The sequence below is a fragment of the Centroberyx affinis genome, unplaced genomic scaffold (genome assembly GCF_046629955.1).
Source record: "Centroberyx affinis isolate AG114_WGS23_722 - 3 ecotype Tasmania unplaced genomic scaffold, CSIRO-AGI_Caff_v1 ptg001934l_1, whole genome shotgun sequence".
Lineage (NCBI taxonomy): Eukaryota > Metazoa > Chordata > Actinopteri > Beryciformes > Berycidae > Centroberyx > Centroberyx affinis.
This window is the reverse complement of record NW_027280295.1, coordinates 343,870-369,514: the sequence shown is the minus strand read 5'-3', so window position 1 is coordinate 369,514 and position 25,645 is coordinate 343,870. Positions and strand designations below refer to the sequence as shown.

At 47.6% G+C, this 25,645-nt stretch overlaps 1 protein-coding gene across 1 annotated transcript in view; it reads left to right on the top strand.

Moving 5' to 3' along the window:
• LOC139653634 (BAH and coiled-coil domain-containing protein 1) overlaps window positions 1-22,377 on the top strand; it is a 35,949-nt gene extending 13,572 nt beyond the window's left edge. Inside the window, exons 9-30 of the mRNA XM_071530533.1 lie at window positions 1,078-1,349; window positions 2,026-2,371; window positions 3,340-4,287; window positions 5,835-6,004; window positions 6,176-6,312; window positions 6,553-6,666; window positions 9,703-9,823; window positions 10,131-10,365; window positions 10,520-10,733; window positions 11,057-11,063; window positions 11,830-11,998; window positions 12,140-12,423; window positions 13,766-13,846; window positions 14,404-14,533; window positions 14,646-14,760; window positions 15,202-15,277; window positions 17,447-17,555; window positions 17,676-17,792; window positions 17,943-18,104; window positions 18,295-19,550; window positions 19,782-20,018; window positions 20,158-22,377. Coding sequence (XP_071386634.1) covers window positions 1,078-1,349; window positions 2,026-2,371; window positions 3,340-4,287; window positions 5,835-6,004; window positions 6,176-6,312; window positions 6,553-6,666; window positions 9,703-9,823; window positions 10,131-10,365; window positions 10,520-10,733; window positions 11,057-11,063; window positions 11,830-11,998; window positions 12,140-12,423; window positions 13,766-13,846; window positions 14,404-14,533; window positions 14,646-14,760; window positions 15,202-15,277; window positions 17,447-17,555; window positions 17,676-17,792; window positions 17,943-18,104; window positions 18,295-19,550; window positions 19,782-20,018; window positions 20,158-20,367 — 5,510 coding nt within the window. The 3' untranslated portion in view covers window positions 20,368-22,377. The remainder of the gene's footprint in view (window positions 1-1,077; window positions 1,350-2,025; window positions 2,372-3,339; window positions 4,288-5,834; window positions 6,005-6,175; window positions 6,313-6,552; window positions 6,667-9,702; window positions 9,824-10,130; window positions 10,366-10,519; window positions 10,734-11,056; window positions 11,064-11,829; window positions 11,999-12,139; window positions 12,424-13,765; window positions 13,847-14,403; window positions 14,534-14,645; window positions 14,761-15,201; window positions 15,278-17,446; window positions 17,556-17,675; window positions 17,793-17,942; window positions 18,105-18,294; window positions 19,551-19,781; window positions 20,019-20,157) is intronic.
• Window positions 22,378-25,645: the final 3,268 nt, after the last annotated feature.

Here is a 25,645-nt window from a genome sequence, read left to right as displayed (position 1 = left end):
ACACACACCATCACCACCACACCAGAGGAAGAGGAAGAGCGAGAGAGTGAGGGAGAGATCACTTCTCAAAAGTCATTGCAGACCCATATTCAGTGAGCAGGCTGTGAAATTTAATTAGCTCTCCATCCTCTGTGGTACGTTTCCTTCTGTGCTCCGCAGGAGTTCCAGCCGAGAGGGGAAGTGCATCCACAAAACCCCTCCCGCAGGAAACATTAGCCTAGCTGAGTTAATGTCTCTGAACAAGGGTTCTTGGTGTGTCTTGGAGAGAGGGGGTGGAAGGGCGGGTCAAGTTGGACATGCCCATTAATGAGTGCTGTGTGAAACATAGAGTAGAAAAACACATTGGGTCGGGACTCATAGTGTGGGCCTGCTCCCCAAGCTGAGCCTGTGTCATAGCCAATCTGTTCAGCTGCGTCTCACCCACATTGACTTCCACTGGTTCTTCCACATAAGGAGAGAGGTTGTCCACCCACAGACATGGGAACCAGGCTTCCTGCTGGCTCCCCTCACAGACCCCCTGGTGGTTTGGCTGGGGCAGGTGGGACTTTTAGGCAGAGAAGCCATGTCGATCACTCCAGTGGGACAAATATACGTTTCCACTCAGGGATTCTGACCACTAATCAACCTATCGGTCATCATCATCATTATTATCATCATCATCAGTACATATTTCATCATTGTCGTGACTTATTTCCAGCATTCCAGCAAATTCTCAAGGCATTTCTTATGAGACAGAGTTCTGTTCAGAGCAGGGAGAGCGTGGGATTGCTGCTGCCTGGGGAGACCTTGTTCTCAGAAGTCAAAAATCCTTTTCGAAGAGATTTGTCTATGTCTATGCTACAAAATGTGAATACAATGATTTTTAAATGATCCATAATGGTTTCACTGTTTTGTAATGTGTGTGTGGGAGGTAGATAATGACAGATATGAATAACGCAATCTTCTATTCCAATGTGTTGCGCAGTGTTGATGTGCACAAACCTATGCGAAAAGGTTGCACAAGTGTGTATGTGCGTGCGTGCCTTTGTGTTCTAAGGTAGCCTCCTCCGTCACGACCCTCCTCCTTTCTCTCATTAGATGTGATGGAGCAGCCAGGGCTGTGGCCCCCTGTGTACGGCGCCCGGGGCCCACCCTCCCACATGCAGCATCCTGCTGTGTACTCCCGCTCCCAGTTTCTACGGCAACAGGAGCTGTACGCTCTCCAGCAGCATCAGCAGCTCCAGCATCAGCATCAACATCAGCACCAGAGCCACCAGTCGCAGCAGCCACAGCCACAGCCACAGCCTCAGCAGCAGCACAGAGCTGCCCACGGCATGGACATGCAACATCGAGCTACACACAACACACAGGTGATTAGAAAGTCAATGGAACCATGCAGGAAAGATGAAGATGTCAGCTTGACGAGAGCTTGATTTACATAGACTGATTTTCATGGGCATATGCAAACACAAGCACTGCACCTTTGTATCGTGGATAGAAAATGCACACACACACATGCAGTTTCTCTATCTATCTATCTATCTATCTATCTATCTATCTATCTATCTATCTATCTGGCTATCTGGCTATCTGGCTATCTATTCAGATGTGCAGTTTACACAAAGACACACACAAATAGAAAATGGGAGCAGGTCTCTAGCAGAGTAAGTGAGAGTAAGTGAGTCATGAGTCAGCTTAAATTGTCACACGACTATTTAGCCACAGTGTGGGCCTATTCTTAGCTTCCCCAATATTATTCTGGGATCCGCTGATTTTCCCACAGGGATGGAGTGGGCTGAATATAGGCTGTGGGGCAAACAGCCTCATCTGTTGTTGCACACACAGCACAGTCAATAGACCCACAGCACCCAAATTAATGCATGGTCCACTCCTATATCAATTACTGATTAAGCCTTTTGTGTCAATGACTAGATTACAAGGGATTGGTTATTAAATCATGAATATAGGAATCCACTTGCTTTTTTTGGTTTGTTGTGCTCTTTAGTAAATGTAGAAATTAAAAATGACTTTATTTCCCTGCCCTAGATGCAGAAGAGGCCAGATGAGCCCTCGGTTGAACTGGAGGAACTTATTTCTGAACCCAGGACATCCAAACCTGCCAAGCCCTACTCTTACAACCCCCCGACCAGGAACACCTCTCCCCCTGGGGCCTGTGCCGCCCACCTGTCCCCCTGCTGCCAGTCGCCCTCACTACGACCTCACCCCAAAAGCACGCCCTCTACCCCCTGCCCTGCCCCGAGCCCTGCAGCTGCAGCCCCTCACTCTCCGGCCATCAGCCCCGCCCCGCCTCAGATACCCAAGGGGGCCGAGTCCCAGGACAAGAGAGGAGAGGGGCAGCCCCCGCAGGACTACCCAGAGTCTCTGGAGCCTGGTAAGCATAAGCATGTCTATGTGAGCACAAGCATACACACATGCCTCAATGATGTGTCTTTCAGCTGTTTTTGATGCATTGCATGTAATGTCTAAACTATGAGCAACACAGATAAGATCAGGAAATAGCCTGTTGAAGGAAATGCTGTCTGTAATCAATTTAAGATGCTGCTGGGTTACAGATTTTTAGCTCTGTCCTTTCAAGGCCTGAAAATGAGATGCCGAATAGGTCTGACACAGCAACAAAAGAAGGACAGTACAAGCTAGAATATAGCAGCAGCCTCTATCCAATGGTAATTGGAGGAGCCATTGTTGTTAATGATGCTTTTTTTCTGCTGGTGTTGTGGTAATGTGTGTGGGTGGCTCTGTTGGCGAGCCCCTGATTGACTGAACAGCTCGAAGCTGCAGAAAATGGCTGCCGGCTGAGCTGGGGCTTTCCAGTACTGTTACCTCGGTAATGACAGAGAAACACCTCGCTCCCAGCCCCCTCCTCTCCTCCACCCCCACAGGCCCCACACTCTCTTCATCATCATTAATGTCTGGCTAACGGCCGCCGCACGCCAGAGGAATTGTGTCAAGGCGCTCTGATAAACCAAAGGGCCTGGCCCACTTCAAATAACACACTCACACACACTTGCATGTGGTTCTCTACCCTTCCTGCTGCTGGGAGATCAAGGCAGAGAGCCACTTTATTTCCTTTTCCCCTGTTTTTCACCCCTCATGACCCCAGAGGTAGCATGGGAATAAAATTTAGAGTGGGGCTGATGTGTCATGCTTTTTGAACAGCCCAACACCTCTTAATGTAAGAGCATCATAAAGAGAAATAGTGATTGCTGTATTCTTCAGATGAAAAGTCACTTAGAAAAGTGGGACACAAGGAGATATTCTATTGTGAGAGGTCTACTCAGAATCTTTTTGCCAATATTGAGAATTTATGTTTCTATTAATTATATTTCTGTCTCCCTGTAGACTTGCCTCCTGGGTACACCTACCCTGCCATTGCCATTGGTTACAGGAGCGGGCCCTCCCCCCAGGACGTCCGACTGGCTGAGCCAGCTGACCTGGAAGCAGTCCAGGTGGAGCCTGCTGAGCATGCTCCCCAGCCTCTCTCCAGCCTAGGGGAGGAGCTAGACTGCCAAGCCGTGGTCAGGCCCCTCCCGGAGCCACTCCCACAAGAGGAAGCAGAGCGGGAAGAGGAGGAAAGGGTGGTGGAGAGAGTTCTGGAGCAGAGGGAGGAGGTGGAGGCAGCAGCGGTAACAGCAGCCAGCTATGTGTCTGTGGAGAAGGTGGAGGAGCAGGGGCCCGGCGAGGAGGAGGTGCTGGTTTGCCCCCCTGCTGAGAGCCCAGTGTGTGAGGCTGCTTCCTGTCCAATCCCCCTTTCCACAGAGGAGTCTGAAAGGCCAGAAGCTGTCATCACCTTGGAAGAGGAAGAAGAGGAGGAGGAGGCGGCGAGTGAGGAGAGCCAGGTGGAGGATGTCCAGGAGGTCAAGGCGCCTGGAGAGCAGGAGCCAGAGCTGGCCACCATCATCGAGCTTGACCCTGCTTCCCCTGCAGCCCCTGAACCCGAGCCCACAGCCCCTGAGGAAGCAAAGGATGGGGAGCAGCATGAGAAGGAGATGACCCCTGATAACGCCTCAGTGGATTTGGTGTGCCTTTCCCCCGCTTCAGCTTCCACTCCCAGCCCTAGCCAGGCAACCGTCGCCGTTCCCCACAAGCCTCCTGTGCCCTGCTACTGGAGCCTGGAGCTGCTGATCGCCGCCGCCTTCTGCACAGACGTACCTCCGTTCCCCTTGTTCCCTTTCAGCGCCCCGTCGGTCGCCCAGTCGCAGCCCAGCCCGCACCATGGCATGGAGCTGCTGAGCGAGCTGGCCGATCTCGAGCTGCAGCAGCAAAGACGCACCTGTGGGAAAAGCCAGGGTGAGGGAACCGCGGGTCTCACATTACTCATGTTACACATTAACATGCACTCAGAAGCACACTCATATCAGCAGAATGCACTTTTCTCTCCTAGTTTACCCTCCTTTCCCTCCCCGTCCACTGAGACCAACTCCCACTCCCCCCTCAGGCCTAGCCTCCGTCACTCAGTGTTCTCTCCCAGATACTCCTCTCTTCCTGCTGGTCTCAAGAGCCTCTGGTGTATTCTAACACCTCCCCAGAGAAGCTGCCTGCATGCCTGCTTGCCGATTCTCTTCTTTGGTGTGTTAAAGGCACTTTTACTTCCTAAAAGGCTGTTCTAACGATGGAGAGGCCTCAGGAGAGGGAGAAGAAGCAGGAGGACAGGGCTGAACTGCTAGTGAGGCTCTACACCTCCCTCCCTCCCTCCTTCCCTCCCTCCCTCCCCACTGCCTCCCACCTTTCCTTAGGGAGCTGTCTCTCTGTCTCTCCATCCTGCCGCCGTTTGATCCACACGCGTGCACAAACGCACACAACCAAGCACACATGAAAACACACAAACACACTCACACTCACAAATACACACACTTTAACAAAAAGGAAAAAACAGCAATTGGCTTCCCCTCTCCCCCAAACATAACGCGTTACTGAAAGTTAGTGTGTAATCACAAAAGCAGTCAATGTTTTCAGCACCCTGGAGCATTGCCTGGCTAATTAGACCCCATTGTTTTAAAGTGCCTTTAAAAGCTTCCTTGTTTTTCAAAGCACCATGTGTTTTTTTTTCATTCATGCAAAAGGATGTTTTGTGTTTACCACAGCATCCTAATGCATTTAACTGCTCCCAAAAGAGGCTTCTATAAAAAGGGTATCATCAACTGATTTCAGAGTCAGTGATGTTGTCTTCGTGATGTGATATTGTTTGATTGGGGAGTGGCAAACATCATTTTAGACTCACAACAATACTCTGTGTTAAAAACAAGTGAGAAGAATCAGTTTTTGCTTTTTATTCGTTGAAAGACTTAAGGCAGTGTGACTTTGTAAACTAAATTCCATGTTGCCCCTCATAACTAGGCTTCATCCCCTGATATCCAGGCTCAAGTCCAGTCCATTAATGGTAGATAGAATCCAGTCAGTGCCACAGGCAGATAGGACTATATAGGAAAAGCCTGGCCCAGATGGCCACTGACACAGCAGCATCTGTTAAGTCCACATTGACATGACCTCTGAAAGGATATGCCACTGCTCCCTCATGCTGGCTTAATCTGCCCACTTTCCCTCCATTTCCCTCTCTCGCCATTCATTTGCTATGGAAGGTTATGTCACAAGATAGATAATGCTGAAATATAATACTGAGCTGCATATGCAGGATTTGATACTGAATATGCACACCAATCCCTCACATGCACAAAAATGGCCCTTTCCTTCTTACTTAGTTAGACATGTTTTTTGTTTTTTTTGGTCAGTTTTTAAGGATACAAGCTTACTTCCCTTGCACAGCATCTCTCAGTCATAAGGATGCTTATACATATGTCAACCCAATTACAATTACATTTTTGGTTTGTTTCTCATAGGAGAGGAGTTGTTGATTTTTGACCTCCAGAGCCTTGCTACCCTGGCAACAGCCCGAGCCCTGGAGATGGGCTCCCAGGAGGGCAGCAGTGTGGGTGCAGGGCGCCACTGCCCCGCCCGCAGGATCCTCAATCTGCGTAGGAAATGCAGCTGGACACCGCGCAACGAACCAGTAAGACTGTTTAAGCACCAAAACACAAAAATCTTCTTTCTGGTATTTCAATCTTGTCTTCTTCAATTAATGGCAAATCACTGAAAGATTTGCGTTTGGCCTTGAACTTGCTCGCTTGGGTGAGCAATTATTTTTAACGTTAAAAATAACCACTAATGTTGTGTACTTCAGGTGTGCCCGGCCAAAGGTGGCATGGAAACAATGGACGGTCCCGAGCTTGCAATGCGTGTGAAGTTGGCTGAGCTGCAGCGACGCTACAAGGAGAAGCAGCGGGAGCTAGCCAAGCTTCAGAGGAAGCATGATCATCAGTGAGTATGGCCTTACACGTCCTCCTTTACCTCAAGCTTTGTGCTCCCATCTCCTCCAGACGACCTTTTGAACTGCTTTCAGAGCAGCAGCAAAAACTCCTTGACACACTTTCTGCCAGTTTCAGAGAGGATTCCTTTATTTATTCTGTAGCTGCTCCAACCATTGTGTTTAGATGTAGTATCTGAGTGTCCCCCTTTGTGTTTGTGTGTGTGTGTGTTGGCACGTGCATGTGCAAGCAGGAAGGAGGAAACACCTCGCAGCCCTGCGCGACGAGGACCGGGGCGGCCCAGGAAGCGGAAACCCACCCTCACCACAGGCCCTGTGTCCTCATGTGAGGGCCAGAGAAAAGTCAAGTGAGTATCGTTCAGTCCATCTCCTCTGCCTGGCTGTAGTCCAGCCATGCCTGATAAGCCCCTCTGTACCACTGGCACACAGGGACTGCCTCTCATTGGCATAAACAGGAAATGGGAGAACACAGCTGACCCTTTCAAGGAAGTCCACTTGAGCCCATTCTTAACCTAATCAACACCAACGCTCAATTGTACAACAGTGTAATCCGTGTCAGTTGTGTGCTTGTGTATGTGTGCACAAGGAATGTGAATGTATTTTCTATATATATGCTCATGTGGGCGTGTGTGTGTGTGCATATGTGTGTCTCAATAGGTGTCCTCCCAGCGGATCCTAAACCTGAATGGCATGACTGTGAGTGCCATGTTGAGCTTGGCTGGGCTGGGTTGGGGGGTGGGGTGAGGGGGGGGGGGGGGGGGGGGGTGAGTTGCAAGCTAGCTGGCTGCTGGCTGTTGAGGAATGGGGGGGGGGGGGGGTGACAGGCGGAGGCTGTAATTAGAGTACTGTGAATTCTCCTGTAATCTGTCCCAGCAGCAGGAATGTGACACACCACTGCCATTACAGCCCCGCAGGGTCACCAGGGGTCCAAAGGATAACAGGTCGGTCAGACAGTCCAGGCAGTCATAGAGATAAGCTGACATTTAGGGCTTTGATGCTGCATGGGGGTGTGTGTGTGTGTGTGTATGAGAGAAATGGGGAGTGAATGAGTTCGAGAGTGAGAGAGAAATGGAAGAAGAGAAAGAGGGAGAGGGAGAGACTGGAGGATATTCAAGAGACAAGGACCCTACTATTTCAAAATGTATTGATGACACTAAAAAGTAAGCTAAAGGCTTTTGCCAAAGCAGTAGCTAATTGCTCACCAGTGCTGTTGTGATCGGTGGGGGGATGGTGGGGACGGGGGGTGGGGTGGTAAAGGTTTGCTGGCAAGCTTCAATTAGTCCTGTCATCAGGGTTTGGAAGGGCTTCGTGCACTAAGTGCCACCTCGCAGCACTCTCTATGTCTGTCTGTCTGTCTGTCTGTCAGTCTCTCTCTCTCTCTTTCTCTTTCTCTCACTCTGTGGTTTCTGGGCAACGGGCCACCGTGTTCCCAGCTGCCCCTCTGCGATGTCACCTCCACTCTCCTTCCACCCATGTACCCCTGCCCCCTCGCCAGGCCAGCGCTGATCCGAGTGGGGACGCTGATGCTGGGTGACAATGACACCCAAATGAAAGGGTAACAGGCTAGGGCCCTGCAGCGGAGTGCAGCGGAGGGAGGGTGGAGGTTGGGGTGGGGGTGGTGGTGGTGGGGCGAGGTCCAGAAGTGGCCTTTCCTGCAGGCCACACGACAGTAAACCAGAGTCTGTCTCTCTATTGTGTCAAAAATTGAGCTGCGGCTACCAACAGCTGCGGTGCGGTATTTTTTGCTCCAAGTCTACCAGGGTCTCCATGTTTCTGTCACAGATCTGTGTGTACGAAGCAGCGGAGAATGACGTGATGCTTCTGAATGAGGCGCAGGCAGGCAGACTGGGGACAGATTGGCCCCATGTTGCGTTACATGGCAGGGTTATGTAAAAGCATGTACTGTACCTGCCACTCATGCCACTACAAGACGCTGACGCTCGGGAGCTCTGATGGAGGGCAGTGGGTCAGTGGGTAACAGCCCAGCCCCTCCTTCCTTACTTCATTCTGCTTGGACCAGAGGGAGCGTCTGTATGCGTGGATGTGTGTGTGTGTGTGTGTCTGTGTTTGAGGGTGTGTGTGATGCATTCAAGTCTCCCTGCCTGTACATTTGCTAATTCATGCATCTGTGCAATGTGTGTGCTGTATGTATGCATGCAGCTGTGTGTTCGTGAGCATGTACGTGTGTGTTGTTTGTTCTTGTGCGTGCCTGTGTAATTCCTGTGGGTAGAGAACCGGGGTCCTTTGTGGCGCTGCTTTGAATGGAGGGAAGACAGGAGGGAACTATTGCTCGCCAGCAAACCCTGCTAATCAATTCTGTTTAATTAGTCACTGTATGCTTCGCCCCGCTAGCCCCCCCAAGAGGGGAGGGACTCTGTCACATCGTGTTTGTCAGCAGCGGGAGGCAAGCCTTGGCGGGATCTGCCTCGCAGGGACAACTCACACTTCACTGCCACCTCTGTCACTCTCCTGTCAGTCAATGGGCAGACAGTCCCACTGCCCGACAATCGCCTTCATTCTTTCTCTCGGCTGTGCTGTTACAGATGCACACTGACACACGCTGATTATGAGGTATACACAGGCAAGACTCACATACAGTACATATACTGTATGATGAATACACACACACAGATGCACACAACCGTGTAGATGTGGGATTTCATACAATATATAATTATAATATTATACCTATTTCAAGGTGTAAACAAAGAACCAGGGTGAACTATTGAATAAATGTTTCTCTATTTTTCCAGTAATGGGGCACTCCACATAAAGACCCTGCTTACTCTGTAAATGTGACTTATGATTTTCCTAGGCTGTATGCACAGTAGGAGAGGGGAAGTTAATCTTTTGTTTGAGCATGGCCCGGCTCACGTCGGTGTGGTCTATGGGCAGGCTTCCAGAGGGAAATTCAAGGACATTTGGAGTGGTTGGCCTGTGATGCTGCTCAGTGTAGGGGAAAGAGTGTGCCACAGTGATATGGAAATGCAACTGGAGAGCTATGATATTCACTGAGAACAATAGAGCTGCATACAAATGCAATGCCTTCAAACCATTCACTGTATCTTTCAAAGCTCCTCAGTGCTCCACGGGCTGCAAAGACACTCCCCAGATAAAGCGTTAAGGCTTCTTATCCTGCGCTGCCCTCAAACAATCCCAGGTTCCTTGTTAGATCCCAATTTTTCAAGTGTGTGGTTGGGACACTGGGCTCTCCTTGTCCTTTTTTCTCATTCTGTTCATCAGAGGGAGAAAGGAGAGTTATTAGATCCCACAGAGAGGTGACTCAACTCTGTTTTTCCCCTGTGATGTCCTCCCCCCTCCTTCTCTTTCATACCACCACCATTCTTCTCTAATGAATGCCTCTCCCTTGTTTTGACTGGCAGGTCTATGGGGGCGGGGCTTGCCCTGTCGCCTGAGGACCTAGGAGGGGGCGGGGACAGCCAGAGAAGGAAGAAGAGGCTGTCCAATCGGGGCTTTGAGCGACTCAGCGGCACACAGGTCAGGGTCCCCTCGTCCTTTTCTCTTTTGTCCTCTATGCAACTAGAAATAAAAGAGGCCACTCTTTGTTTCTTTGTGTTTGATATATTCCTTTGTTGCACACTATTTCTAATTAGGTGCTACCCTCAGGAGTCAAATCCCCTGCTCTCCATATTAATATCTTTTTCATTGGGGCTTCTTCTGTTCCTTTTTCTTCTCTGTGTGTGAGCAAATGAGAGCTCTTTTTCTCTGACGTTCTGCTGCTTTTGCTGCTGCTGTGACCGGGAGTGTAACTGGCTCTCCCTGACTCTCTCATCTCTCTCTGTTGCTGCAGATAAAAGTGCAGGGCTGCAGAAAGAGCGGTCTTCACGGCGTGCTCAGCTCCAAGCTGGCCGGTGATGTGGCTCGGCTCAAACAGAAGGCCCAGGGTAAGAAGACTCTCTCAGGGACGGGCTCCAGGGACAAGGAAGTCTCGCCCTCCAGCTCCAACCCCAAGCATGGGCACAGAGGCCAGGGTACCAGCAAAGCCGAGTCCAGGCGCCAGGAGTCTGGGGGTCAAAGTGACACAGGTAGATAGCGGCATTCACACCTTTGGTTCTGCCTGTTTTGCTTCATGATGTGCGGTGCATGTATCATCAGTTTCTTGCTGTTGAAACTCCAAATAGCTAACTAACATACTGTGCCTAGATTTGAAGTGTGATGGGTATTTGTAAACTCTCTCAGCAGCCAGTGCGGACAGCGGCCCCCAGGAGAGCTGGACTGGACTGGTGCGCCGTGGGAGGAAGCGAGCATCCACCACCCTGACCCAGGGTTCCTCCCGTCTGAGCCAGCCCAGAGCCAGGGTGCTCCGCGGCCAGAGACAGGAGGCAATGGAGGAGGGGGAGAGCACTCCTGCCGAGAGTGACTCCTCTGATCAAGGTGAGGTGGCGAACAGTGAGTTGGTTATGAGTCAGATACAGTACTAGGTAATGGGATGTAATGTAATGACTTATTTTCTTAGACAAGGCTCAGTGGTTAGCACTGTTGCATCACAGCAGTAATGACCAAGGTTTGTTCGCATGCATTTCTTCTGGGCGCTCTGGTTCCCTCCCACATTCCAAAGACATGCAAGACAATTGGACAATTGCCCATAGGTATGAATGCGATTGTCTGTCTATCTGTGTTAGCCCTGTGATGGAATGACAACTTGTCCAGGGTGTTTCCCTGTCTAACGTCCAAAGCATGCTGGGATAGATTCCAGCCCCCTGTGACCCTGAATAGGGATAAAGTAAATGAATGAAGTATTAAGAACAAGTTAACTGGTGTAGTGCAGAAAGCACCTTTGACCCCAGGTCAAACTGAGACACTGAGACACAATCTCTGAAATCTCCATTAACCTCTGACCAGAGGATCATTGACACATTGAATCAGGACGGCTCCGGATCTTTAGACTCGCACACGCACCCCTCGTCGTAGGCAGGGCCGCCGAAGCTCCAGTGTGACTTTTGTTAATTTGTAAATCACTTTGAAAGCGATCTGCACCAGATTTCAGAGGTGAGTGAAAAGGTGTTGATGAACATCTCGTAAATGACAGGGGTGTCGGCAGCGCGCGGACATTCGACACCTAAGCGATGGGCCTTGTTGGCTAGTCTGGGCGAGACATGCAGCCACAGCTGTGGACAGTTGCCTGTGAGAGGCTTTGACAGCCCCGGAGACTAGTAGACTGGGTCGCAGAGCAGCTATAGGGAGTGCAGTGACACACATACACACACACACTCACACACTCACTTAGCACACTAGTTCTCTAGCAACACTTAAAGGGCTCAGACCGGAAAATACCATTGAGGAAAAGCATATCATACATCATTTCTATGACTAGTTATGCTATACATTTAACTGCTAATGAAGTGCTTATGAAATGGTATGGTGCAGAGAAAACTTGACTGGTTTCTAATGACTGACAGAGATTTATTCGATAATCCAAATAAGTTCATAAAAAATTCACTCAATATACTAGCCTTACACTGTATTATTTGTTTCCTCCATTAGAAGAGGAGGAAGAGGAAGGCAGTTATGACAGTGACGAAGGACAAGACATCAAAGCCCGACCCCCCAGAGACGTCACTTCAAGCTCCTCTGTGACAGGTCCGACTCCCTCATCTGTCGTAAAGCTGGAGGCCAATCAGAAAGCCAGGAACAAGAAAGAGAGACAGGAGCTTTACGGTAAGGCTGCCCTTTGAAAATGATTTACAAGTCAACAGAGCTGCCCCACATTTCACATTTTCATTGGAAGCATCTGTTTTGTGTTTCTCTTGCTGGCTCGTTAGCTCGGTCTAAATCTGTTTCTCTAATTGAACCACACAGGCTCCCAGAGTCTGTCTGGAGCGGAGGGGGAGGTCAAAGTGAGGAAGAAGGCCCCCTGTAGGCTGGGCCTGGCCACTGCAGTCAAGAAGCACCACGAAGATCACCGGTCTGAGGGAGTCAGGAGGCCACGCGGGCCCAGGCCCCAGGAGCCTCGGTGGGGCAGCCTGGGGACCAGAGGCAACCTCTATCGGAGGAGCATGGGCTTGGCCACCTTCCCCACCACCAGTGAGAGGCTGAAGAGGGCCACACGCAAGAGCACCATGTTGAGAGGAGCCATCAATAAGGTTAGCAGACCAGGGCAGGGAACTACTCATGTCCAGGACAAGCATCGCTCATAGCTGGGTTTCCATCCATTTTAATGTTTTTTTAATGCAAATTATGATGTATCAAATTAGAAAAACTCAATGGAAAAAGCTAATATAAATTTTTTAATTGTAAAAAAGGTTTTATACTCACTGTTAGACAGTAAAGAAAGAATGTGATAAATAGCAATGAAAAATGCATGTATCAACATAATAAAGATATAGGCTTGGCATTATTGGCCTGGTAATTGGTTCAGATATGTTGAAGGTGCTGTTGGTCCCATGTATAAGGGCACCCACACAAGATAGGCGTTCTGCTCTTCGCTCACCGCTAAGGTGGGTGTAGGCTTGTCAATATGTTATCACTGAAGTGCACATGGTAGCAAGAGGATGTGGGATAAAAACGAATTGTCTACAAACCTTGTAGCTTTGAAAGGTCAGGTGGAAACTTCTAATTAGTTCAAATAATTTAAAGATTGAGCGCAGCCACTCAGTTGAAATTTTGAACAGTGTGCGATGCCAAAGGTATAGTTGCCTCTGAGGTGGGCGTCCCCGCTCTGTCCATAAGAAAATAATGGCTCAGCCAGCACAAAGCGGTTTTGCTGCTGATCATGAGCACTGACCTTAAGGCGCCTGTTGTGATTATATGCCCATTAGTTCATGCATTAAAACATTGCCAAGTGCATTTCTTTGTTTCGTCTTTGGACAGCATGAAATATGGCCAACATTAGCTGACATCAAAGAACAGTAACAACTTGCCCAGTACAAATCAAGTCTTGAAACACTCTTTCCATTTTTTCTGGTGTATGTGTTTTCTGATGTAAACATTCAGAGAGCTGATTTATTCGCTTAAACCCAGCTGAGGGAAACACATTTTATGTTCTGACATTTCAAAAGTTCACTTAAAATTCACTTGACAGATGGCTTATACCATATGATATGGTTTATTGGTTTTAATTTGTTTGGTTTCAGTAGAATTTATCATGGTTAGGGAATCAGCTGACATATTCTGAATCCTGACTCAGCACAGGAAGATTGTGGAGACTCAGAGATTGTGGATACCACAAGAAACCCACAGCTTTGCCCTTCCCAAAGACAATGCCATCATGAGTGAGAGATACATAATAGTCAGATGGAACATGTAAACGCTCACAATTACTCAACAGCCTCAATCTTACTCAATCCTCCACATTACATAACCAGAGTTCTGCCAATGCCCCCCCCTTCCCTTGCACTTGTTGGGATGAATCATAACCAGCAGGCTTGTGGAGATCTCTCACGCTCTCACCACTCATCTTCTCCATCCTCATGTCCACTTCCACAGAGGAGAAGTTGCTGGTCAGGCGGGGTCCCGTCTCCGCAGAGCGAGGAGAGCAGCAGAGGCAGAAGGAGCAGGGACAAACAGGTACCCGATCACCGTGAATTCCTAAAAACAATTAAGCAGTCGACCCTCAGTCAGGTCATCCAGGCACATACAAACCACCAAACTGTGAACTGATCTGAGGTAAAGCAGGCCCCCATTGCCTTATTTCAACTACTTTGGTGATATTTAACTGTCCTAGATTTCTCACCCTGAGGAACGTTACTGTAGAACTATTAAAAGTACTTAGCACATTGCACATAGCCCAACCCCCTGCTGAGTAATCTTGGGGGAGGAGAAGGTGGTAGAGGAGAAGTGTGTGTGTGTGTGTGTGTGTGTGTGTGTGTGTGTTTGTGTGTATGTGTGTGTGTGTGAGGGGGGGGGGTTACTCACACCTTCTGCTGTGACAGAGTGAAACAATGTTAGAGGAAAAATGTCTACTGATAGGGGACAGTAACATGCACTGTGAAGTCCCCTGCTGTTAGTTGCTACTTTGAGTAGCATGCTAAACAATTTTTTTCTTCCTTTTCTCACACTTTCTATCTCCAAATCTCCATATTTCTCTCTATTTTTTTTTTTTTTCATCTATCCGTCTCCTACAGCCAAAGGGACGAGCAGTGAGTCGGCTGCTGGAGAGCTTTGCGGCCGATGAGGGATTTCAGATGGATGACAGCAGCTTCTCTGAAGGGGAGGAGGACAGCAGACGTCCATACAGCCACAGGAGCACTGCAGGTGAGGGGAGAGGGGGGGCACTAGATACCTTGCAATGTTGCAAGAGGGGATAGATCGAGTAGTTTTAGTGACGCTGAAATGATGATCATGATGTTTGCCTCTCCCTATGCAGTTCCTAATTGCATCCTGACCAAAGAACTCTTGACTGATGGACTGAAGGTGCTGATCTCCAAGGAGGATGAGCTTCTGTACGCTGCCAGGGTCCACACTCTGGAGCTGCCAGACATGTAAGCACAGGCACTACAGGCACACACACACACACACACACACACACTTCTCAGTGGCTGAGGTGATTCAGTGTGAAGGCCTCTGCTACTGTTGGCACCTGTAAGCCTACCACCCCAGCAGGAGTCCACACACCTCCTGCAGAGAGCCCTTTCCCTCCTTCACCCTTCTCTCTCTCTCTCTCTCTCTCTCTATCTATCTCCCTCTCTCTCTCTCTCTCTCTCTCTCTCTCTCTCCCTTACATAACAAACCCCATGTCTTCCCATACCTGGCTCACTTGGAGTATCGATAGGGCCCCTCTGGCTCAGGCAGCAAAAATACGGTAAAAAAACGGCAGAGTGGGAGTAGTGTATGCCATGGGAGCCAGGCAGGCATAATACAGCCAGCTGCTGAAAATAGCCTCATCTCTTTCTCTCTCTCTCTCTGCTCTGCTCTTTCTCCAGCTTTAGCATTGTTATCGACGGTGAAAGAGGAAACCGCCCTAGAATCTACTCATTGGAACAACTGCTACAGGAAGCCGTAAGTTCACCCTGCTCCACTTTTCAAGAGACAAACCGACCCCCTGTAACAAGAATAACCTTCACTTGGTTTCCCCCACCTCTTGTCTTCCTCTCAACCACCCTACATTTTTCTAACAGATCATCCTTCTCACCCACTTTGCATTTCTCCTTGGCCCTCCAGCCTTTCTGTGGCTCTGTCTATATGTTCTCTCTTCTCTCTCCCTCGCTCTCTCTCTTCTCTCTCCCTCCCTGTCTCTCCCTCTCTCGTCCTCCCTTAACTCTCTCTGGGTCATTCAGGCCATCTAAACCTCTTAAGTGAATATGAACAGATGGGAGGCAGGATCTTTGGGTTTGTGCGTGTGTGTATGAGTGTCTGTGAATGTCCGTTAAACCCAGCTCTGTGTGTGTGCGTATGTGTGTGTGTGTGCATGTGTGTGTATGTGTGGGATAATCCCACTAACACCTGGATCCATTCATGTTTTGGAGTTTTAATGGGAGATGACGTGGACTTCCCATTCCCACTGCACATGCTGCCCAAGTGATGGAGTTGACTAAAAGCTTAGAATGACACTGTGACACTACAGCATATAAAGAGAGGCGAGCTAATGATGACCTGGAGCGATGCATAAAATGTGGGGTTAGCCCGCTATTGTTCAGACATCCGTCATTTTCACTGTAAAGTTGTTCAACCCTTTAGTTTTCTCTTTTCATCTGGGCTGGGGTGAGTTTTTTTCAGCCTACACCACAAGAGTATGAGGATGTGTGTTAATCGTATGTCATTCTCGCCCACTTCTATGTTAAACTAAGATTACAGTTTATCTAAGTCATCCGTGAAATGGGACATAATTATACACTGTTCAAACCACAGCACATTCTTGGCCGGCGTTCATTTGCATTTAGGTAACCTGCACTTCCTGGTTTGCTTTGCATCCAGGATATAGGAGTGTTAGTGTTTACTCTAGGCAGTGACTTTTGTCCCATATTCTGAGAGGATCCTGGTCTATGCTCCAATAACAGCTGGGTCACCTCAAAACAAAGCCCTCATACCCTCTTCTCCTCTAACCGTGGAAACCAGTCAACTCTATGATGCAATTGGCACACAGGGCACAGAACACAGCAAACACATTCAGATGTACTAGGCTAAAGGATACAAGATGATTGGTGTGTTTGCATACAATGCAATGTCCAGAGATTACAATCATGGAAGAGTGGAGCAGAGTTAAATTGGCCTTGGATGTCTTGCTTTTGTTTTTTTGTCACACCAATAGGGGAAAGGAGAAGGTGTCTAGAGGGCAGTCATTACTCAAAGTGTTTTTTTGCAATTTATTTTCCCTACTGGTAAAGAGTTGCTATAGTATCCACCCTTACATCTGGTCCACAAGATCAGTGATCAGCTGCTTGATGTTCTGCAGCAGACAACCCTGCCACTCATGCTGGTGTTAGTCTGTTTATTGTCTAACCGCTTCCCTTCCCATTCTCTCATCCATGTATGCTCACTCATACTCATAATGTAAGAATAAAAAAAGAGTTTCCACACAAAGTCTCCACCACAGTGCCGTTTCCCAACTGTTCTGGCCATTCGATGCACACTCTTGGCAGCTGTAGCATTGTGTAAACACTCATCAGATAGCAGCTGGTTCTAATTACGCCATACTTCCACTTTCTTGTCTTTCAATTCGTCCAACAGCCATTTATTTGACTCTGACACCAACACCCCGATATTCACCAAGCCCCCCATCCCCCCCACAGCCACCCCCTCACCCCCACCCCCCCCCCCACACACACGGATGCTCATACCCAAACCCACACCTCATCAGTCAAAGGGTCCCTCGCCATGGCAACAGTAAATGAAAGCAACCTGAAAGAGCCCCCAGTGAGTGGCGGATGCTGGGGCTGCCTGCATTGTTGGAGGGAGGATCTGGCAACCTGCAATCACAAGCCCTCCATTCAGGCCCTCTTTAGTATTACTCAGCAAGTCAGGATTTACTGCATCATGGCTTCCGCTCTTTTCAGCTCTGACTGGCACATTGGCATGAGATAAGTGCCGCTTGGAAACGTGGCACAGTGGCTGGCCATGCACAATGCTCTCTTGCTCTCTCACTGTGTGTGTGTGTATGTGTTTGCATGTGTGTGTGTGCTTGTGTGCTGCCTGTAATGAATCTTAATTATGTTTCGGTTTGACTTTCAGGTCCTGGATGTGCGACCAGAGACAGAGGCTATGCTCAGTGAAGGGACCAGGGTGTGCGCTTACTGGAGCGAACGCTCACGCTGCTTATATCCAGGCTATGTTCGCCGAGGTAAGACAGCAATGTCCACTATATCTCTGTCTATCGTCTTGTGTATCTATCTTCAATCTCTGTTTTATTGTAGTGTTTTATTTACCTTCTCATATCTTTCCTGCTCACCCTCTCTTGCAGGTGCTTCATCTGATGAGGGGAAACAAGGAGGAGTGATGGTGGAGTTTGATGATGGAGACAGAGGCAGGATCTCCCTCCCCAACATCCGCCTGCTGCCCCCAGGATACCAGATCCACTGTGGGTGTCTCTCTAGTCTGTGTGACTTGAAATATACCTTGCCATGTTAGAATGTATTATTTACCTCTGGCTAAATGCTAAATACTTTCATGACTGCATTTGAGATGTTTCAGTATTTACTCCACTAACCCACCACGCCTTGTCCTTTAGGTGGGGAGTCATCTCCTGCCCTGCTGGTACCCAGCGGGGCAACAGCCAGGAGGAGCTCCAGTCTGGAGCAGGCCCCCCTCAGTGACAGACCTGCTGACAAACCCACCAATACCAGCACTGACACCAACAACCAAACTCCTCCTGTCCACAAAAGAAGACCAGGTAAGAATTTAGCATCTTTATATTTAAAAATCGATGGGAAATATGTTAGCACTCTGTAATTGATAATAATTAATAATAAGTTAGACTGCAGAACTGATGGTCTAGTAGTGTAATTTAATTTGTGAAGACAGAGGAAAATTTATTGTTTACATTCTTCATGCATGGCATGCATATGTTTTCTTCATTCTAGGGAGACCTAAAGGTTCTGGGAAAAAGCAGAAGCAGCAGCAGCAGCAGGCTGAGAATGCCAGTAAGAGTCTCTCACCCTTTCTGGGTTGGCCTTCGATGGCTGTCCCCAGGAAGAGGACGTCCGACAATCTGTTTCAGCTCAATGGGGTCCCCAGGAAGGCCCTGAGAGGGAAGGATGACCTGTTCCCCTTGCCTCAGACCCAGCCCTTGGCCTCCACCCCAGCCAAAGGCCTATTCAGCAGCAGCTCCTTTGAGGTGGACTCATTCAGCAGCATTGCTAATGGCTACTCATCCTTCTGTACTCAGTCCACAGGGCCAGGGATGTCTCTGGGCCCCAGGAGTGGGCCTTATGGCCAGAGGCGCAGGCAAGATGATCTGGGCATGCCACGGAGCAGGAAGTCTGGACAGGAGTTCATGGTCAAGCTAGATCATGAAGGAGTGACCTCCCCCAAGACCAAGAACAGTAAGGCTCTGCTGTTGCTAGGCGGATCAGGGTTTGGATCTAAGGGTGTGAGTGGTCTGACTAGGCCAGAGGCTTACTCCCACCCCGTCCTGCTGGTTAAAGACAACAAGAAGGGAGGTGCCTCGAGGGCAGAGCTCCTCCTGAAAGGAGCTCCACCCCAAAGAAAGCCCTCCCCTTCCCTGGGTCTCGGGGAGTATGGCGACTTGGGCTTCAGCTCCCACAGAGACTGCCACAGCTCTTACTCTGATCTGGATGATGAAGAGGAGGAAGAAGAGGAGGAGAGGAGGAGGGCTGCACTGGCTGCAGCCTCAGGAGGGCTGAGGACCGCTGGCCGTTTCCTCTCCCGTCTCTCTGTTTCCTCCTCCTCTTCTGGCTCTTCCAGCTCCTCCTCCTCTGGCTCTCTCTCCAGCTCCAGCCTCTGCTCCTCTGACAACGACTCCTCCTATAGCTCAGAGGATGAGGACAGTTCCACCTTGATGCTACAGAGCTGCCTGTCCTCCCACCGGGGGCTGCTGCAACCCCCTGAACCCCCCACCTCTTCAGGGCCACACCAGCACTCCTTTGTGGCCAAAGCTGTGGCTGTGTCCAATGCCAAAGGAGGTCCCCCTGACCAGGTCTCCAACAGCAAGTCCCTGAAGCGGAAAGAGTGCAGCAGCTCCACCTCTAAACCCTCCAAGGAGCTTATGAAGAAGCCTAGGATGCTGTCAGATGACAGCCCAATTATTCCCAGGCCCAAGATGTCTGCATTCCTTTCAGGGCGACAGATGTGGAGGTGGTCAGGAAACCCCACACAGGTGGGAATAGCATAGCCATTTTTTACCGCATGTCATCCCTTCAGTGGGATTTTTCCTGCTGTATAACACCTGGAATGCTTCTTCATCATAATTAGTTCAAATTAGCTTAGATTCCTATCTAGATTTCTATCTCAATCTTACCTTACAATCTTACCTAATTTTGCATCTAAAATAGAATGCAGTAGAAAAGATATAATAATGTCTATCTGTCTTGTTTCTGTTGTTCCACAGAGGCGTGGTCTAAAGGGCAAGGCCAGGAAGCTTTTCTACAAGGCCATCGTGCGGGGCAGAGACACAGTGAGGGTGGGGGACTGTGCTGTCTTCCTCTCTGCCGGACGCCCCCACCTCCCATATGTGGGTCGAATTGAGAACTTATGGGAGTCCTGGACCTCCAGCATGGTAGTCAAGGTCAAGTGGTTCTACCACCCTGAGGAGACCAAGTTGGGAAAGAGGCACCGAGATGGCAAGGTGAGCCATGGAGGTTATAACTTTGTGAAGCTCGTTCAACATATTTAGCTCAGCATATGCTTGAAGCTTAAGTGATTGCTTTCTTGGTTGGTTTGAAAGTATGACGACACAGCTAACCTTTCATTTTCCTATCCTCCAGCATGCCCTGTACCAGTCATGCCATGAGGATGAGAATGATGTCCAGACAATCTCTCATAAGTGCCAGGTGGTGAGTAGGGAGGAGTATGAGCATCTGACCCGCAACCAGAAGCCTAACAGTACCTCCCCAGACCTCTACTACCTGGCCGGGACATATGACCCCACCACTGGTCAGTTGGTCACTGTTGAAGGGGTGTCCATTCTCTGCTGAGGCCAACTCCCATGAGGATACTACTGAAGGACCCCTCTGGAGGAAGGTTCAGAGTCCACAGCTTTACCTGTAAGACCCTCCAGCCTCGGAAGGAAGAGAGGCGTTCCTCGGTGTCCATGGCTATGCCTTAAGGACCCCTGGACTAGATGCCAGCACCAAAGCGGGGCTGTCTGAGGCTACACACTGGAGTGCATGGCCTCTTAACCTTCGTGGAAGTGGAGGGGATGACCACATCTACGAGCCCAGCCCTGGTGCACCCTTTCTAGGAGAACTGTAGATGAACGTCTGGGTCTTCCTGGGCATCGTAGAATTCACTGACTGGCTTTCCATTGGTCTAACTCATCTCTTTTTAATAGATCACATGTGATTGACAGCTTTGTGTTGGATGTGTTGGAACTGTGCTCCCAGCTCCTATTGTAGGTCACCAAAGGAGAGCTGAGAGTGCATTGGACTGTGCATAGTACCATGAGGCTGACCGGTCTCTGAGGACCAATTCTTTAAGGTAGCCTTACCTGCGGGAATGAGAATGAAAGTGCAGCAGGGGGCTCTCCCTAGACCTCATCATTCCAGGGATGTTGAAAACATGTAAAGGATGTAGATGAAGTTGATGTCTGTAAATATTTTGAATTCTTTCCAATCAAGCCATACACTTCAGTACCTCTCGCCTGTCTTAACTGTTCAGGTGTACATTGTACAGTTCAATTATTAGTTGTATTGTTGTCTGTTGTCTATATGTACATAAAAGCTATTTTATATAGGAGTTTATTGTATATATGAGATGTATCTTTCCATGTTTGCGATTGATTTATTTTTCTATGGGTGTAGAATATGTTGTTGTTTTTGTTTTGTTTTTTCTTTGCTTTGGGAAGTCAAGATTGAAGATGTTAGTGTTGCACTGCACATGCCCTGCTGAGACAGACAGACAAACAGACAGAGCACAGACAAAGAGAGAAGGATTTAGTCTATAACAGGACAAGACTTACTTTCTGAGAGAGAGGGGTCATCCTGTTTAAAAAATAGGTCAAGTGGCTTTTTGTAAAAGTGTCCTGGTACGCATTTTTGTTGTCCTATTTTATAAACACCTTTTATTTATGTCAAGTCTTTCAGTTGGTCATCATCACAAGGCAGATCCCATTGGACTGCAATCACGGGTCACAAAAGAATTAAGACTAATGAGATGAATATACCTTTTGACACAATGTTTGTGTGTGATGAGTGTCCTGGCATCACTATAATCATGTCCACACAAATCAATTTAGAGCAAGACTGGGTCTGTTACGGAAAATGTGTTGCATGTGCATTGCACTCATGAGTGCATAGTTCAGCACATTATGACCTGTAAAATACCAAAGTGTCTATAAGATCTTTATTTCCTTTATTTAAATTTAACGTATGTCAAGCACCTGTATCGAAATCAAATCAGAAATCACTGGTAACTTCTTATAGAATACTTGTCCTCCACTATGTGCATATACGTATATTGGCTTTGCATCGTGACAATGGTTTCTTGCACATGTACCTGCAGTTTTGTTTAGTGCAAAAATATGCGGCAAAAGGCCACCTGGAAGAGTGGCTAAGAAGGTCAAGGTACTGACAAAGTAGGAGGTTGAGTATTGACAATTTGTTGGAATTAGTCCATTTTGGTTTCATCAGCCATCTGTGTCTATTTTGTACAGTACACGCACGTACTCAATGCTAACTGTGAAGGACAATCAGATTCACAAAGCAATGGACATAGAATAGGTTCACTCAATCTGAAAATTACTTAAGTTTATTTTATTTGTGCCAAGTACATTTTGTCAGTTTTTGTCTTTATTGTTTGATATGCAATCCTGAGTATTCTTTGTTCACAAAGTTTTTATTTTGTTCGTCAACATTTTATTTATTGTCAATGTTGCTGTTTGTTCACCATGCCAAGAGCGCTTTATGAGAATGTGACATTGTTTTTCTTGGTGTGATGTCGCATTTGCATTTCTTAATAAAACTCTGGTCTTGTAGAGGCCGCCTAGTGAAAAGAAATAAAGCAACACTGGATTCTTCTCATCCACAAACCTCTGTGAATGAATTCTATTATTTTGGTTGTGTTCCCTTCATCTTACTGCACCTGCCATTTCCCATCAAGACATTTAAGCTAAACCCAGCATTTTTGCACCTATTTTACTATTTTCAGAATTTTTGTAGTTTTATCCAAATGTAAAACATTGCTTTGCTCTGCATCAAACTGGAAAATAACAAAACCTTCATATCTTTAAAGACGTTATCACATTCTAGATCACCAAGTACAGTGTGTGAGTGTGTGTGCATGCGAGTGTGTGTGCATGCATGCGTGCATGAGTGCGTGCGTGCGTGCGTGTGTGTGTGTGTGTGTGCGCGTGTGTGTGTGTGTGTGTGTGTGCGTTTGTCAGAGAAAGGGAACTGGATGTGATATGAATGTGCTGGACTAGATATTTGAAACCTATCTCTGAAAGCCTCTGTTTAAGTAACAGAGACAAACAAGCCTTATTAGAAGTTTTAGAGAGTCTTCTTGGGTGCTGTAATTGATGGACAGATTAAGGTTTAGCATTTTGGTGAAGCTATTGCCTTTAAAGGACAGAAGAAATAACATTTTGTTGTCCAAAGGGTCCATCAATGCCAAAGAGAGAATACTGTTTTTTTTAGAGACAGACTACTGTAAGTCAGTACAGGTGCAATGGTACTTTTGTCCACAAATGTTTGATGGAATTACTGGATTTGTCAATGTATTAAAAGGGAGGTAAAATGATTAAAAAAGAGGATGTGGGAATGTCTATCCATTGACACAACTAAGTTTATGTGAGCTTTGAGTTCCTTAGTAAATAGAGAGACAGATGTGTCACGGTGTTGAAAAAGCCTATTCGGTTTACCTGCCAAGCTCTGTAAATATTTAGATGTTGACTCATTCTCAGAGATGGATGTGAATTTCAGTGATTCATGCTGATGTATATTTGCCTATTTTTCTTTTAAAATGAATTGGTTCCTTGTTTAGTGTGTCTGTGAGGTAGGAGGCAACCGAGACAGCGGCCCAGAAGGTACCCAAAACTAAACGATAAATTATGAGTTAGACTTATCATGTCAAGTTTTGTCCTTAGCCCTGGGAAAATTTCCATCAGCCTTGAGTGTATTACTGTTTTAAAGATTTGTACATGTGTAAATTCTGTATTTGTGTTGAAAATTTTACATAAAAAAATCTGTAAAAGTGTTTTAGGATCAAGATTTTTATAGATGGCATATGAATAAATACCATAACTGAAAATCTCAGATTTTATTTCAGTTCAATGAATTGCTTGTTTATGATCAGAATAAACAAATTCATACAAACACATTTCAGACTTCCTGGACGATAGACATAAAGGAGGGCGCTCTCTGGTGGAATATAAAGCGCCCTGCACCACATCATACAAAATCAGCTTTCTTGCTTTTATGAAAACATATTTTTCTGTTTTTGATTCACTTACACAGTGTAGAAGCATGCATTTCCAAATGCAAACATCCTAAAACAGGGCACAAAATGCCAGCAACAATGTATACCCTTCTCCCTGTCAGTGCCTAAATATTCACCAGGTATATTCCTCTATCCCACCATACCATCCATAATCTATCTGCACATTTGCATTTGCTCATCAGCTTTGACAAAGGCAATCTCCGTAACCTGAATCAGTGCAATAACCCCGCTGGCAAGGCCTCGGGGAGGCACAATATGGGTCAGTGACCTTTCTCTGCAGGCCCAGGGGTCTTTTTGTCCTGCATGGAGCCCCAGCGCCGCCGCCCCTCCCCCCTGCTGCCCAGACGGGGGTTAATGGGCACATCAGTCATCTCCAGCAGTGGCCCAGTGAACACAAACAGTGCTGTTTACCACCACAACCTTTTGTGTTGACTATGGCCACTGCCCCGTGTCCAAGCCATGGCCCTTCCTGCATCAGCAGCATGGGGGTAGGAGGGACTCCCACACTCACCAGTGGGGCTGAGAATGGGGATGAGAATGGGTGTGTGGGGGGGGGTTAAGGTAATTATCATATGTTTTGAGAGGGATTTGCTTCATTACCTCTCTGTGTTGAGAAGATACGTGGCCAAGATAAAATCCATCTGGTAACTGATATGGATAATTTAGGTTGTAGTTGAGGTACAAGTTTTTTTGACAAAATGTATACTCTAAATTAAGCCGACAAAAATATGGTGCATAGCTCTAGAGCAATAACAGTACAGATGTGATCTATTGTTTTCCTTATTTTGGGCACATTTTACAAAATATACCCTGGGTTCTGTTACCTCTCACTCAACAGACTAGCCTGCCTTCCTTACTTTTCACTGCCTGTCTGGTTCAGCTCGCTCAGCATCCAGACTGTGTTGCCCAGTGTCAACAGGAGGAATGCTTCCCTGCACAAATATCTACACCTCATAAATGTCTCGCCCTCTGCCTGACCCTGTCTGGCCTCTGACTGCTGGGGGGTTGAGCAGGGGACAGACAGCCTAATGTGTGTGCGTGCATGTGTGCGTGTGTGCCTGTGTGTGTGTGTGTGTGTGTGTGTGTTTGTGTGTAGCAGTGGGCTGAGGTGAGGGCTTGGGTCTCAACAAGGTGCTGTGAGAAGAAAGGAACAGGACAAAGAGATCGCACAGACGCTGACTCTGCTTCTTCTTAAAGGGCATTAAAGCCCTGATCATTAATTTTCGAGCATATCAATTATGGAGCAGTAACAGCCACTGTAGAATATCCCTGACCATCCTGCATCTATATCCCAGTCGTACTGCAGGAGTTTCCATCTATGGGGTGAGGCAAAAGTGCAGCCTCAGTGTAAAAAACTTCTATGATGATCTCTATTTGCACACATACTGAAGAGTAGCACGTGCAGATGGAAAGTAAGCTTTTAAAAACTAACTTCATTTTCTATTTTAAGAAAAGAAAAGAAGGGTTAATTTTGCTTTATACACAATATAAATACATATAAAAAAAGTTACATTTTCAAATTACAGGGAAATTTGAATCTCCACTGTTCCACTGTCATGTTGCCATTCCTTGTGTTACGAGCTTTGTCAATGGATCTGAAGGTGAAAAACGCTTCCATCCTTTTGTTTAGGTTTAGATTAAGGGCTGAGTCTTTAAACAACCTGAATCGCATGACACCTCGAAAAGCTGTAAGCGTGTGTGTGTGCACGTTTACAGCATGCACAATGCCAGGCTTTCAGAGGTGCGCTGAATGCTGAACCACCTGCTGTTTGTAAATGCCTGTGCTTCCTCATAGGGATATGCTGTGCTCACACACTC